We start from the raw sequence: 15,647 nt of genomic DNA, 5'->3' as shown, positions 1-15,647 counted from the left end.
TGTGCATATATTAGCTAATTGAATTCATATTATGGATGTTATATAGATGTTATTCATGTTAGTGTAAGTTCTGACTTAATTGCTTAATACCTTACTTGCTTAATTATTGAAGTTGCATAAAATGCTTTTTGTGCTTAAGTATCACTGTTACATAATCTACCCTTTCTATTCAGATATATGTCTATTATTGCTATTGCATCGAATTCCTTATATGTTTATGTTTAGACTGAAATTTAAACACGACACCCACATCACACCTGACACATGATCTACTTGCAAGAATAATTACAGTTTTCCTACTTAGACGTGGTAGTCTAATTCCTATAATTTCTATTATTTTCAGGAGAAGAGTAGTTCTATGAGAGATACGGGATGAGGCGCTGACCGAGACTTGATCCATTTGTTCCCTGGCGGTTCTGCTTACTTTCAGATTGAGATTTTTGTTTTGAGACTAAATGTGAAAACTCTGATGTTGGATTTTATTATTATTAAAGTGGAAATAAATGGTGTGGTTTGCTTTTACCTTCCTGTATCGTTCTGAAATGCTTAACCCGAGGATTATTAGTTGTTTCCGCTTGAAAAAAAAAAATCCCTAAAAATTTGGGTTAAATTTCGGGGCGTTACACCTTGCCATCCCAAAGAAATTTCTAGAAAATTGAAATTAGTCTGGATTTGAACTTCTTTGGGAGATGAAAGACAACAATATAATGCAATGTGTAACTCCCTTCGGCGAGATCGTCGGAGGGGATAAACATTAAAAAAGAAAAGTAAAAGGAAACGACAGTTTCCCTTTTAAGGAAATCGTGTTGCCAAAGGGGGTGAGAATAAACCTCACCCCCCAAAATTCGCGGAGGGTGAGGCTTATTGTAAGCACCCTAAATTTTCCACCTTCACTCACAAACCCTTTCCTCTTGCCACCGGGGACCGCTCTCTAAATTCTTCAGGGAACCAATTGGTCAACATCTGAGTCAGAGCTATTCAGAGCCTAAACTTTGCCTCAAATTCAAATATTTCAAAATCCAATCTCCATTTCGGCTCAATTTCAATCATCAATTTTTGCCTTCGAACAGAAATATTCAATTCTTTGTCTCTGTCAGCGGTCCGGGACTTCAAATTCCTCATCCAGGGTTTGCCTTTTGCATCTCATTTCATATCATTTTGCCTCATTTCATGTCATTTCATCGCACTGCATGTCATTTTCGAGATCAAGCACTCTGTTTTTTGAAAATCTTTAAATCTAGATTCGATTTTAAAACCTTGTTTTGAAATCAATTTCAAAAATATGGGTTTTTAGATCGATATTTGCATTTTGTTAACCTCCAGAATCTTATATTTCAAAATATTTTCCTTAGAAAGTAATCTGGATTAATTCATTTTAAACTCAATTTTAACTGATCTCAATTCTCAGATGAGACCCATTTAGGTGGTGTCGCTTCTGGATCACTTCTTTCATCAAAATCTCTCAAATTTCAGAGTTTTAGTTGATTTAGGACTCTATCTTTTCAGCTTTTTGAACCCTTTTCAAAATTTTATTTTGGTTATAAACTAGAAGAAGCCTTATCCCATATCCATCTCCTTCATTTTGGCCAAAATCTCAGAGTTCCTGTTAGACTAGAACTCTATCACATAGTTTCAATCAGATTAAGACTTTATCTTTTATCTTTATTTTCACCTATTTTTAAGAAAATCTTTAAAAAAACCCAAATCCTAGAGTTTTAGTCGGATCAGGACTCTGTTTTAGAGTTTCAGTTGGATTAGGACTCTAACCCTGACTTCATTTTTTGAGAAAACCTTTCAAAAACTTCTTCATTTATCTTTCAAAAAATCAAATTTCAAAATTCTAGAACTTTATTATAGAGTTTTAAAATTTTAGGACTCTGCCCAGAGTTTCAGTCGATCCAGAACTCTATTATGATTTCATCTTTTTACTTTTATTTCACTCATTTTTCAAAAACAAATCCAATTCTAAGAGTTTCAAAATTTTGGGACTTTATTCTAGAGTCTCAGTTGATTAGGACGCTAATACGGATCTCGTCTTTTCATTCATTTTTACTAATCTCTCAAAAGATCTTTCAAAATCTCTTTGTTTGTCTTTCAAAAACCAAAATTTAAAAGTTTTAAAATTTTAAGACTCTAGCCAGGAGTTTCAGTTGGTGTAGGACTCTAATTTTCTCAAATTTTATCCTTTTGCTTTTATTCTCATCTGTTTTAAAAATTGGGAGAAAGTGGGCAGCCTTGCCGAAGGCCACATTTCATATCAAAATAAGGCTTACACTCACTATTTACCGAAACCACAATTTGAGCGGCAGAGAGTTCTATGATCCAAGATATATAAAGGTAGTTGGGAAAGTCATGTCAAGAATGTCTCGCTTCTGCTTCTCGTATTGTTTTCCGCTTTCACTTTCTAGTTTGACAATCTTGGTTAGATGTCAAGAATGCATTCTTGAATGAGTATTTGCAAGAGAAAGTGTATATGAAACTACCACAAGGATACTCAGATCTAGAAGGTAGAGTGTGCAAGCTTCGTAGAGCTCTATATAGTCTCAAAAAAATACTTTAAGTTTGGTTTGAAAAGTTAAGTTCAAAAGTGATATCACTTGGTTTTGAGCAGAGTCACCATGATTTTGCTTTGTTTGTGTCTTCCTCTACTCTTGAAAAGTGTATATTGCTTCTTTATGTAGATTATATGATTTTCACTGGAGATGACATCGGGAAAACTAAAGAGGTTAAAAAGAAACTGACCGATATGATTGAGATGAAAGATTTGGGGCGTTTAAAGTATTTTCTTGGGCTTGAGATAACTTACTCTTCAAGAAGACTATACTTGTCCCAACATAAGTATGTTACAAATTTGATCATGAAAGCAAAATTAGCAAATCACTCAAAACAAGTAAATTTCTCCATGGAGGCAAGTTTGAAGATGAGGGCGACACAATATGCAATTAGTTGAGAGCTTTATATATTTGAATATATCTGGACTAGACGTAACTCATGCAGTTCATGTAGTCAGTCAATTTATGAGTGCTCTCAGATTAGTTCACTTGGTAGTCTTACTCAGAATTATCAGGCATGTCAGATATTCTATGTACTATGACATATTTTTTGCATCTTCGTCTAACAAAGAGTTGAAAGCTTTTTGTGATGTTCATTTTTGAGGCTCTACTAGATATAGACTTTCCACTACAATGTTTTGTATTTTTTTTTGGAATCTCCTTGATTTCATGAAAGAGCAAAAAGAAACAAAGGGTTGCTATGTTCACTACAAAAATAGAATACAGAATTATGGCTCAAGTTGTTGTTGAGATTATTTGAATATGATGACTATTAAATGAATTAGAAATTTCATGCGGAAAAAAAAACTCAATTATATTGTGGCAATATGAGTGGTATTCATATTATCAAGAATCTAGAGTTTCATGAGGGCACCAAGCACAATGAAATATGCTACCATTATATAAGAAGGGCTTATTAAGATGAGATTATAGCTTTGGAGCATGTCAGATCAAAAAGTCATATTGCATGTGTTTACAAAAAGTCTTTTTCCCTTGCATTTCTATTCTTTCCTTTCCAAACTTGAAATGTCGAAGGAAGTGCACAATTTCATTAGCCATGAACACCCCATCATGTAGGAGACGTCCTTTTAGAAAAGCATATTGGCATGGGGAAATGATGGCCAACATGATCTTTTTAAGTCCCTCTGCAAACACCTTGGCTAAGATTTTATAAGAATTGTTGAGTAGCAAAATTGGTCGGAATCCTGAGATATCTTCCACTTGAGGCTCTTTCAAAATCAAGATAAATTCTAAACAATTAATCACTTTGAGAAGCTTTCCATTAGAGATGAACTCTGATACGAATTGCAACAAATCTTCTTTGCAATCATTCCAAAACTAGAAATTATATGAATATATTCATATTATTCTATTTAGATTTTCAAAATTAAGGTTTAAGAAAAGCCAATTATGAAAATAAAGATTAAGGTTGATTGAATCAATTAATTATGAATTTTATTTTTTGAGTAATTGCAATTTGCTGAATAGTTAATCAATTAAGATTCAATATATGCTGCCAATTTTAGCGTTTAAAATCTATTATGAAATTTATAGTTTTACATCTAGCTCTTTTTTTAATGTTCAAATATGATAATTTTTATTCTGAGTAATCACAAATTTTTTCTTTGTTGATTAATCATGATTTGCCAAAGAATTCAAATGGTGAGGTTGACCGATTTTTTTTTCCAATTAATCACGATTCGCCGATGACAACACTTCACGAGTAATTGGCGAGGATGAGTTTGGCAATTATGTGTCATTTAGACCGAGGTGGTATCCCATGTGGTAAGCGGGATCCTGTTCCAAGCTAAAGGCCTAGGTTTGAATCCCTCTGCCACATGGGGCTTAAGAGACATCTGTTATAAGTTGCAACCAAAGAAGGTAACATAACATCTAAAAAGAAATGAAGAATGCTATTTTGAATAAACCAGAGGGAAGTTTTGCTTGGACTGGCTAATGTGATGGTCCCGATTCTAGTTGGTTAACTCAGCCTTTTCCAGCTGAAAGAGCTCAACTACATCTTTTCACCTATATGATGGTCAAATTCTTCCAGGAAAGGGTTATAGGAACCACCATGGTATCAGGCATCAATGATCAAATGCAGTGGCAACAAAGGATCCAGAATATGGAGGAGAAAGTGATTTTAGAAGTCTCCAAGGATAAAGTTCATTAGCTCTTAGAAGTCCCAAAAGTGTCACATGCTTAGAAGGAAAATCAACCATAGGTGCCAATTTTTCCATGGCTTCACAGAGTACCACTGAACAAATTATGCCTTGCTGCAATTTTTTTGGCTCTTGGCATCCCAGCATCTTCGACTCTATGAAATAGAAAGCAATAATAGAAACACATGCCTCTTTAATTGTTTTACTAAAGAAGTATGTGTTTCTGTTATTGCTTATACATTTCATATTACATTATGACTCTAATGCGTGAGAAAATGTCTAATTTGGGTTCCATTTAATAAGTGGAAAGGTTATATTCTTGGCATATCTCCATGGTTACTTGACTAGATAATTTCATAGATAAAAGTTTAATTATGTCCTTATGTGCTAACAACTAATCCAGTAGAACCCTTCAATATTCAATTTAATTGACTCGGGTGAGGGGTTCGTGGTTCAGTGTATACTCATTGAAATATCTTCACACATTTCATTTTTGTACTTTAAATACACAGAGACATGAACACGCCTGTGCACACACACACAAGAAAATTGTAAAAGTATGAAGAAATAAAGTAGACAAGAAAATATGTTGGAAGGAAATGAATAATTATAAAGAGATAATACAATTGATGCATGAATGTATTAGAAAGAAGAAATTTCCAAAGACGTAGAGTTCCACTTGCAAATACCGAGACATCACAGATTGTATCACATGAACCGAAGAAGGAGAAACATTGTGTGAGATACATCGACAGATGAGAAAGAATTGCTAAACATGGTCATCAATAACCCCATTCTTTAAGAAGAAGCTCAATGATCTTCAGTTGTGATTGATAGCACCTTGACCCACTATCAATCAATGAAAAGTAGCTTCATGTTGAAATTTGAATGACAAGGGTCATTTTTTTTCTCAAATGATTATCATTTGAAAGAAGCCATATTCATAAGCCAATAGAGAAGACCATGTTAAGCAAATACCATCGTGAATCATCATACATAAAAAGTAAACACAAAAATGTAGAAATGTAATTCGTCTTTAGTGACTATCATATACGGCCATACTTAAACTAAAAAGGGGGGAAAAAAGACTGTCTCATGATTTAAACTATAAATACGAGCCACGACTGCATGCGAAACAATACACTACTTGTATGTGAAATGCTTCACATATCAATGTATTCCTAATGACAGCTCGAATCAGCATACATGTTAGAGAACAATCATGAGGAAAATATTCTCAATACCAACCATCAACATACTACGATTAAGAACATTGGGCAGTATGCAATAGAGAGAGAGAGAGAGAGAGAGAGAGAGAGAGAGAGAGTTTAAACACGTAATTGGTTTCAGATTTAGGCTTAGGTTAACGAGTTTCAAATTTTCAATACCCCCATTTTCACTGCCTTATCATTTCTTCAAGGTCATTGCCCAGTCTTGCCAAATGAAATACCAATTAGGCGACCATCGTACTCAACTTGTTTGTCATGTCATATATCATATGGATGAGTTTCACCTGAAAGTGGAGATCTTTTCATGCCTAAAGTTTAGGAGTACTTCACATCGCTGGTTCTGCTTCACACGAGAGCATTTGCATTAGATATGTTCATAAGCCAAGAGTTACCACTCTCAACTGATAATGACATGTGAAGATCCTCCACGATGACATCACATATCAACTCCTTCAATGTAGTTGGAGATTCCACAAATGTAGCAACAGTTTCCTCTATTGAAGACCAACTCATTCTGCTATTCCTAAGATGGTGCAACCGATTCCTCAAATGTTGATATTCTATCGTTATATAGTGTTATCCTTCAAATGTCAACATTTGAGGATCGTGTATCTATTGTGATGTAGCGTTATCCAACTGATTTCTCAAATGTCGATATTCGATTGTGATATAGTGTTATCTCTTAATGTCAACATTTAAGGATTGTGTGTTAGTTGTGTATAATTTTTGTATAACTGAATACATATAATAAAACCCTGCACTTACGAAAAATAGTGTGTGAATAAAAAGTATGTTTCTTCACTATCGTTATTGAGTGAGTCTTATCCATTATCGTCACTATCATAATTTTTCATGGTATCAGAGCCACAAGCTCATTCGAGCGCTTCAATGGCTTCCAACATTGCCACAACCCAATGGAATATCGTAGCAAGTCATGTATCAATCAAGTTGAATAGAGAAAACTACCTTCTTTCGTGATCTCAACTTGAGTCAGTAATGTTGAGTCAAGATCTTCTCAGATTTGTAGATGGCTCTTCTTTTGAACCCTCTGAGTTCATCCTCTTAGAAGGCAAAAAACAACAGGCAAATTTCGAGTTTTATGTTTGGCGCAAGTCCGATCAACTTGCCTTAAGTTCGATTAAGGCTATAGTTTCTGAGTCTGTACTTAGCTAAATCATGAGAACCAAGATTGCACAAGAAGCCTGGGTCGTGCTAGAAAAATCTCATAGATCTCAATCACCATTGAGAATCATGCTTCTGAAGAAGGATCTTACCTTTATTAAGAAAGAAAGCATGAACAAGGACACATATCTAAACAAAATCAAGTTTCTAACTGATTCCCTTACTGCTGCAAATAGTCTCGTTGATGATACTGACTTGGTGCAAATCACTCTCAATGGACTCCCCATCGAGTATAAGAGCTTTGTTACCTCCATCACCATTGGAGCCACCTGTCACTCATTTGTTGACTTGTTTGATCTTCTGATTAATCAAGAAAGGAGAGTTATTATGCTTCATCCTAAGCAATCAAAAAATCAAGAATCTTCCTAAACTGCCTTTACGACCTCTCGGGGAAGAGGTTGCGGTTGTGATTCCTATAAGGGTCATTGAGACTCAAGCCGTGGTCAAGGCAGGGGTCCCTCCGGTAACTTTAATCCATCCTTCAATAACCTTCAACATCAACATGGCCCAGTTATCTGTCAGTATTGTGGTAAATGTGGTCATGTTGCAAAAAACTATTGGGATATTCTCAAAGCCTTTTCTGCCATGTCATTACACCAAGCAACAAATGACCATTGGTATCCTGATACTGATGCCACCAATCATCTAACTATGGATGACCAACAACTTGCAAACAAATCCCCCTATCAGGGCAATGATTCCATTATGATCGGAAATTGTCAGACGTTATCTATATCTCATATTCGTGATTTGGTTTTATTATCTCAAGGCTCTAAGTTTGATTTAAAAAATGTTTTCCACGTGTCTGAAATTATAAAAAATCAATTATCTGTGAGAAAATTCATGAAAGATAATGATTGTGTTTTCGAATTCACTTTCTTTGGATTTTTTGTCAAGGATTGGCAGACAGGCAAAATTCTTCTTCGGAGATTAAAAACCAATATGTGTTTCTACCCAATTAAGGCGAGTGAAACCTTGATGATGGCAGCATATGCAGAACCATTAGTTTCGTTTGATTTGTGGCACCAGCACCTCAAGCACGCAAATAAGAAGATTGTCATTTTTCTTAAATCCAATAATGTTATTTTTTTTAATAATAAAAGCACTTCAGTTTGTGAACAATGTCTTATTGGAAAAGCAAAAAAACTTTCATTTGGTCGTTCTCTGTCAGAGAGCTCACAACTTCTTGAACTCTTACATGTCGATGTCTGAGGCCTCGCTTCGATTGGCTCACGTGAAAGGTTTTGCTTCTACCTGCTAATTGTGGATAATTTTAGTCAATTTTCATGGCTCTTTCCCTTAACAACCAAATCTCAAGTATTTGATTGTTTCAAAGGTTTCAAATTTATTGTTGAAAGTCAAGTTGGGTTTTTCATCAAATCCTTTCAATCCGACAATGGTGGCAAGTTCACAAGTAGGGAGTTTGAAACCTATCTACAAAACCATGGTATTTTTCATCGCTTCTCCTATCCTCACACGCCTGAACAAAAAGGATTGGTTAAACGAAAGCATAGACATGTTGTAGAAACGGGTCTCAGTCTCTTAAGTCGTGCATCCCTACCCTATGCCTTCTGGATTAATGTCTTTCGCACTGCAGTCTATCTCATCAACTGTTTACCTACTCAAGTTCTTCGTCGTCAAACACCCTTCGAACATCTCCTAAACTGGTCCCATAAATATCATCACTTTAATATTTTTGGATATGTATGCTATCCTCTTGTTACTCCCTACAATTCCATCAAGTTTCATTCGAAAACCAAATCATGCATCTTTCTTGGTTATCCTCTTCGTCATAAGGGTTACATTTATTTTCATCTCTCTACCTCTCATATTTTTTATCTCTCATCATGTGCTCTTTGATGAGTCTCAATTTGCTCCTCCCAGTCTTTCCTCTCCTGTCTCTCCATCTAGTCTTCCTCACTAGGGTATTTTCTCTGCAGTGGTGTTAGTCAATCCCTCACCATCTTCTGATTCTCCACTTTCTTCATCTACTCCTGCCCACTTGATCCCTCTTCTTCCCCTACGACATGTTCACCCGATTTCAACTTAGCCGATTCTACTTCTCTTGACCCTGTGGCCAATTCTCCAGCGCCAGTATCGTTTGTCCCTGCCCAGCCAATTGCTTGTCCTACTAATCATGTTCATCCCATGGTTACTCGCTCAATGACTGGCTCACTTAAACTCAAGTCTTTTTTTGCGTCTTTGTACCGTATTGCTTACTCTGCGTTTAGTGCACACCTTCTTGAGCATGTGCCCACCACCTACAACTTAGTTATAAAGCATCCACACCGGCAGTCTGCTATGGAAGATGAATATGCCACTCTCTTACAAAATCGCACTTGGCATCTTATTCCACCACAACCACAATTGAATATATATAGTAGGCTCTAAGTGGGTCTATTGCATCAAAAGGCATGTTGATGGTTCTATTGCTTGTTATAAGGTTTGTCTTGCTGCTCAAGGGTTTCATTAAAAAGAAGATATTGATTTCTTTGAAACCTACAGTCCTGTCATTAAGCCAACCACCATTCGCGTGGTTCTATCTATTACGGTCTCCTTAAAGTGGCGCATTCACCAACTAAATTTCAACAATTCTTTTCTTAATAGATTTCTTGATGAAAATGTTTATATGAGTCAACCTGACTTCGTCAATTTTCTCATCATGTTTGTAAACTTGACTGTGCTATCTATGATCTCAAGTAGGCTCTGCGGACCTGGTACCAGCGCCTCAGCTCCTACTTGGTTTCTCATAGTTTTATTATCTCTCAATCAGATGCTTCACTTTTTATTTTTCGGCAAGACAGTCTTATTATTTATATTTTATTCTACGTAGACGACATCGTCATCACAGGCAACTCATCAGCCAAAATCTCTCATCTTATTTCGTGTCTTAGTGTGGCTTTCTCTATCATGGATCTCGGGTGACTGAGTTATTTTCTTGTCATCGAGGTGTTCTATTCTCCTGCGGGTGTGACTCTTTCCCAGCGACTCTATACTTTAACTTTACTTCAGCGGGCCCGCACCAAACCCGTTTCTACCCCTATGAGCTCCTCCTTCAATCTTTCCAAAGATGAGCCACTTTTTTAGGATCTTACACTCTATTGCAGCATCGTTGGTGGCCTGCAATACCACTCTCTTAGTCATCCTAACATCGCCTTTGCGGTATGTCAGTATATGAATCAGCCGACTAATGCTCATTGGATGACTGTCAAAAGAATCTTACGCTACTTAAAGGAGACTTTGCATCATGACCTACTTTTTCAATCATCTTCCTCTCTTCAACTCAGTGCCTACTCAGATGCAGATTGGGTTGGTTGTCCAGATGATCGTAAGTCTATTGCTGGCTTTGTTGTTTTTCTTAGACCCAATGTGATCTCCTGGTCATCTCGCAAGCAAATGACCGTAGCTCACTTCAGTACCGAGGCCGAGTACAAATCCCTATAATATATTGCCTCTGATCTCCTTTGGTTATATTTTCTCCTACGTGAACTCGGGTTTCCTCCCAACACACTCCCTGTGCTATGCTATGATAATCTTGGGGCTCTTTACCTCACTACCAATCTTGTTTTTCATGCTCGGATCAAGCACGTTGAAATTGATTTTCATTTTGTTTATGATCATGTTTGCAAGGGCCACCTCCAAGTCCAGTTTATTTCTTCTCATGACTAGCTAGCAGATGGACTCACCAAACAGTTGCCTCTATCGCAATTCATCGATCTTTGTCACAAGCTCAACGTGTGTGCACCCTCATTGAGCTTGCGGGAGCATGATAACCCAAGTGTCACCAACCCTCAACCGATATTGACATGTGAAGATCCTCTAGGATGACATTGCAGTATCGACTCCTTCAATGTAGCTGGAGATTCTACAAATGTAGCAACAATTTTCTCTATTGAAGGCCAACTCATCAAGTCCACGTTGTTAAGATGGTGCAACCGATTTCTCAAATATCGATATTCTATTGTGATATAGTGTTATCCCACAAATGTTGACATTTGATGATCATGTATCTATCATGATGTAGGGTTATTCAACCAATTCCTCAAATCTCGATATTCTATTGTGATATAGTGTTATCTTTAATGTCGACATTTGAGGATTGTGTGTTAGCTGTTTGTATAACTGAATATATATAATAAAACCCTGCACTCACAAAAAATAGTGCATGATATAAAAGTAGTTTTCTCCATTATTAATCTTTTGACATCTGGGCGTACTCTCAAGTAGCTTACGGTTCATCTACGTATGTTCCCTTTCATGGATCTCCCTTTGTCAGTGTCAAAGTGGCTGCCTTACGATTTCGATTGTAGGGTGCACAACGAGCGTCGAGTTTGGCTTGGGCTTAGCTCCTTTAAGCTTGGATCCGACTCGTTCAAGTAAATAAACAAGCTGAGTTTGAACACAAACTCAAGCTCGTTAAATATAAACGACCCGAGCTTGTTCAAGCGTTAGAATTCGATTAAGCTCTGTCACCTCACCCCTAAACAAAAATTTGGGCCCCTTTTTTGTTATTCGGTATAAGAAGGAATTAGCCCCAAGGACAGGGGCTAAACGAATCAATATAAGAAGGAAGGGATTTTTCGGGAGAGAGAGGAAATCGATCGATACCGATCTCGTTCGCCGCAAAAGGCAAGGCGTCGCAGACTTCGCCTGTTTCTCTCCGCCCTTTGCCGTACGGGCGCCCGATCGTGAGCCTTTTAATTTTGGTTTATCCCCTTGTGAGAGTTCAGGTTCGATCCCTCTCCTTCGTTGCATCGCCTTTTGTAGACGTCTTCTTTTCAATTGTTTTTTGGGTTGTGGAGATGACGGATTAGGGTTATAGATTATTCGATGGATTTCGTGCTGTCGAGATGGGTGATCGATCGCTTGGAATTGGGGCCCATCTGGTCTGTGGAGCAGATCATTTCCATTGAAACCCCGTAATTCATGATGGGATAAATTGTGGAATCATATGTGTCGTTCTCTTCCTGCATTGACATGGCCAGGAAGTCTACGAGAGATCGTCGATGAGAGCTCTTTCTTCCTGCATCGCCATGGCCTACCTTTCATCCACCGAAAGCACAAGAAACAAATTGTTTATGTGGGTTCAGAAAGATCGGAAGGCAGACCAAAGGGCAGGGTGTGGAGGAGGAACTAAGATAGGAAAATAGAGCAATTAAGCACAAAACTATACTATTCTTTTTATTTATTTGTTTGTTTATTTATTTATTTATTTATTTTTCCTAATTGAAGCTGGTTCTTGATCTAGTGGGTTCAGAAAGATCGGAAGGCAGACCAAAGGGCAGACGATATTCAGGTCAGATGGTTATCCAACTATACTATAGGAAAATCATATTTTTAACTCAAATTTGTATTATATTATCCATGGTATGTGAGTTTCCTTCAAGGGAAAAAAAGGTGATGGGGACGTCTTTAGTCCCTGATTGTTTGTCCTGTATGTGTCTTGTCCATCGGGTTATGAAAATTTTGCAGTTTCATGGAGAATTTCATTGCTTGATCCCGTCATGCACAGAGCCTTAACATTGTATCGTCCAAAAAATAAGAAAAGAAAAGCCTGTGATGAGATTGTTTTTCTGGATAGCTTATAATGTGCTTGTTACTGAACCAACTTTTATCCTCTCATTAAGCTTAGCCGTGCAAACATGATTGTGTTGTTTGTAGTGAGCCACCGAGCATGTTAAATGGACGTTGTTATGGTACTTTTAAAAGGTATGGTTTGTGACTTTGTGTTGGTTACTGGGATGGTTACTTTTGGTGGTTATGATCGGCATATAGGCATCAAGAGCTAGGCTTTTTAAGGAGTACAAGGAGGTGCAGAGAGAGAAATCAGCTGATTCAGATATTCAACTCATATGCGATGAGTCAAATATATTCAAGTGGACTGCTCTTATCAAGGTAAAACATGGGTGATATAATTTGTTCATATCACAAAATGGCACTAACCAAGAAATCGTTGTCTTTGATTTCAGGGACCTACTGAGACTCCTTATGAGGGTGGCGTTTTTCAGCTAGCGTTCTCAGTGCCAGAGCAATACCCGTTGCTGCCTCCTCAAGTGCGTTTCTTGACCAAAATATTTCACCCTAATGTACATTTCAAGGTAACCATTCCCCTCTTCATTCATTGTTGAGTATTACTTGCTGCTTAGTTTTCTTAAACACCTTTTAGTATGAAAGTAGCTCAAATCCATAAGAGTGAGGAAAGTTTCTTTTTACAGGCAGACTATGGCAATCTGATTAAAAACCTTTTGTGTGTGAACATTGCCTTAGTGACTTCTTAGCATGTTCGCTAGTGATTTTATAGTTAACCACTTTGTGAATCTAACTTTTTTATTTTCCCTCGGGCGGAGTGTCTTGGATCATGGACGGAAAGGCATTGGCCTATAGAATTCTGTTGGTTGTTAAGTTTGATTTGTTAGTGTCTCAGGTGAGGTTTAGTTTCTAAATGGCAGGCATTGGACGCTCCATACAGTTTTGGATTTTTACCTTGATATATTCATTTTACCTATGGTTTCTCCCCCAGCTTGCCCATCCAAAAAAAAAAACATTTTAGGTATGGTTTTTAAACTTGTTTTTTTCTGGAAGAAAGCAACAGTCCTCCGTGCTGTCTGTTGTACGTTTATGAGAAAGGGAAAGCTTGACACAGAGCTGCTCAACCGTATATCTATTAAAGAGGTCTACAGCTCAAATATGTACTAGGCTTCAAGTCAGTCTCAATCTTTAGTTTCTTGTCCTTGAATTGCTAATCAGATGCTTTTGAGGTGCCAATATGTTCTGTGCCACATGTTAAGCTTGTTATCTTTGTCAAGGTGGGCCCAGAAGCCTGACACATTATAACTGGCAACTAAAGTAAATTTTATTTAACATGCTTTATGGAGGAGTGTATGATATGTGTGCTCCATTAAAAGGAAAGTATGGCCATGACCAGAGGATCTGATAATGGTATCGCATGGACAGCAACTTGTTTAGAGAACAAAATCTTTAATCCTTGTTTACTGCCATGTTTGTCTACCTGATGCACACGTGTGGTGACTAAAAAAATTTCAGAGCGAAACTGTCTGTAGAACTGTCAATGCCATGGTCAGGTTTAAGCCAATGATCAGAGTTCAACAGTTTAGGAATAGAAGTATAAAACTGCAACTAGCTTGACATCCTTGTCAAGCCGGAAGTGAAAGGGTTCAAGACCCTATTTCTTTTTGTCCCAGAATAGTGGTCTTGTGGATTAATAAGAGAATAATTATGAATTTGGTAGCTTATTGATGTCAAAGATCTAATGATTTTGAGAACAGCACACGTTTTTATAAACGTGGAATTGCTGTCAATTATGTTAAACGGTTGATCTCACCCTTTGCTGTTATTTTCCAATCTGCAGACCGGAGAGATATGCCTTGATATTCTGAAGAATGCTTGGAGCCCTGCATGGACCCTTCAGTCGGTTTGCAGGGCCATCATTGCATTGATGTCACATCCTGAACCCGACAGTCCACTCAACTGCGACTCAGGTTTCTTCTTTTTTTCCATTCAATTGAAGATTACCTAAAAAAACATATAGTTGGTGGATTGCCCTTTGTTGGTGGGCATGCTGTGCAGCTTTTGAAGCTTTATGCTTGGGCCATGCCATTGATCTCTGGTTCATGTTTGTTCATTGCAGGTAATCTTTTGAGATCTGGGGACTACAAGGGATACTATTCCATGGCTAGAATGTATACCAAGCTTGCTGCTATGCCTAAGAAAGGCTAAGTCTTGCAATGCTGTCGTATGTTCACATTTATCCTATGAGCTTGTGTTGTAACCTTACAATGTATTAAAACACATAATACATAGTTAAATCAATTGATTTCCAGCTTGTTGACTTTGTTTGTTTGTTTGTTTTTCTTATCCTTTATTTATTCAAGTTCTATGTGAAGTCTCACAAATAGAGCTGAGATTTTGAAATACCGTGATATTATCTTGAAATATTATCAACCCTTGAAAATCTTGATAATCAGCAATTAATTTTCATCTTCTGGACTTTGTTTTTTTGCTTTTACTGTTCGTAGTCTCACAAATATCACCGAGGTTTTGAAATCTTGCGATATTATCATGAAATATTTGCAACCCTTGAAAATCCTGATAATATATAGAGTTCTTCCATATCTCCACTGTTCTGGAGTTTTAGCAACAGGAGGCCAGCCAATGTTCGGTCAGTGCTGGTTTTTTTGTTTCCCTTGGATTGTCCAAAACCAAACAGTGAACTACAAGACATTAAAACTTATCTCAAGGTTTGCCTTTCCGGCAATGACTTCTACCAATTGCAGCCGTGTTAGCTAAAATCCTAGCCACAGTTACGCTTATCAACCAAGTGAACATGGAAAAATATGTTCGACATTGTCCATTTACTAGAAATTAATCTTTGGATTGTACTTTTTCAATAAAAAGTTATGATTTTTGAAACATGAATATTTATGAAAATTTTAAGCAAATTTTCGCACCCTAAAAAAACTATGTACATATCATTATTAAATGATCCAAGAGCTGGATTCTCA

The 15,647-nt window shown here is 37.1% G+C and overlaps 1 protein-coding gene across 2 annotated transcripts; it reads left to right on the top strand.

The window, feature by feature from the left end:
* Positions 1-11,716: 11,716 nt before the first annotated feature.
* Positions 11,717-14,975, top strand: LOC149827253 (ubiquitin-conjugating enzyme E2 PEX4-like). 2 transcript variants are annotated; one of them, XM_090020270.1, is made up of 7 exons: positions 11,717-11,855; positions 12,374-12,421; positions 12,787-12,821; positions 12,901-13,020; positions 13,095-13,223; positions 14,495-14,624; positions 14,774-14,975. In XM_090020270.1, exons 3-7 carry the CDS (start codon positions 12,807-12,809, stop codon positions 14,860-14,862), a joined length of 483 nt encoding a protein of 160 aa, XP_089876396.1. In that variant the 5' UTR covers positions 11,717-11,855; positions 12,374-12,421; positions 12,787-12,806; the 3' UTR covers positions 14,863-14,975. The 2 variants fall into 2 exon arrangements, with proteins under 2 accessions (XP_089876396.1, XP_089876397.1); XM_090020271.1 differs by having other exon boundaries at positions 11,718-11,855; positions 12,358-12,421.
* The last annotated feature ends 672 nt before the right edge of the window (positions 14,976-15,647 follow it).

Source organism: Nuphar pumila, chromosome 10 (genome assembly GCF_984573655.1).
Source record: "Nuphar pumila chromosome 10, dmNupPumi1.hap1.1, whole genome shotgun sequence".
Taxonomy (NCBI): Eukaryota; Viridiplantae; Streptophyta; class Magnoliopsida; order Nymphaeales; family Nymphaeaceae; genus Nuphar; species Nuphar pumila.
Note: the sequence above shows the minus strand (reverse complement) of the source record. Positions and strands in the feature narration are given on the sequence as shown.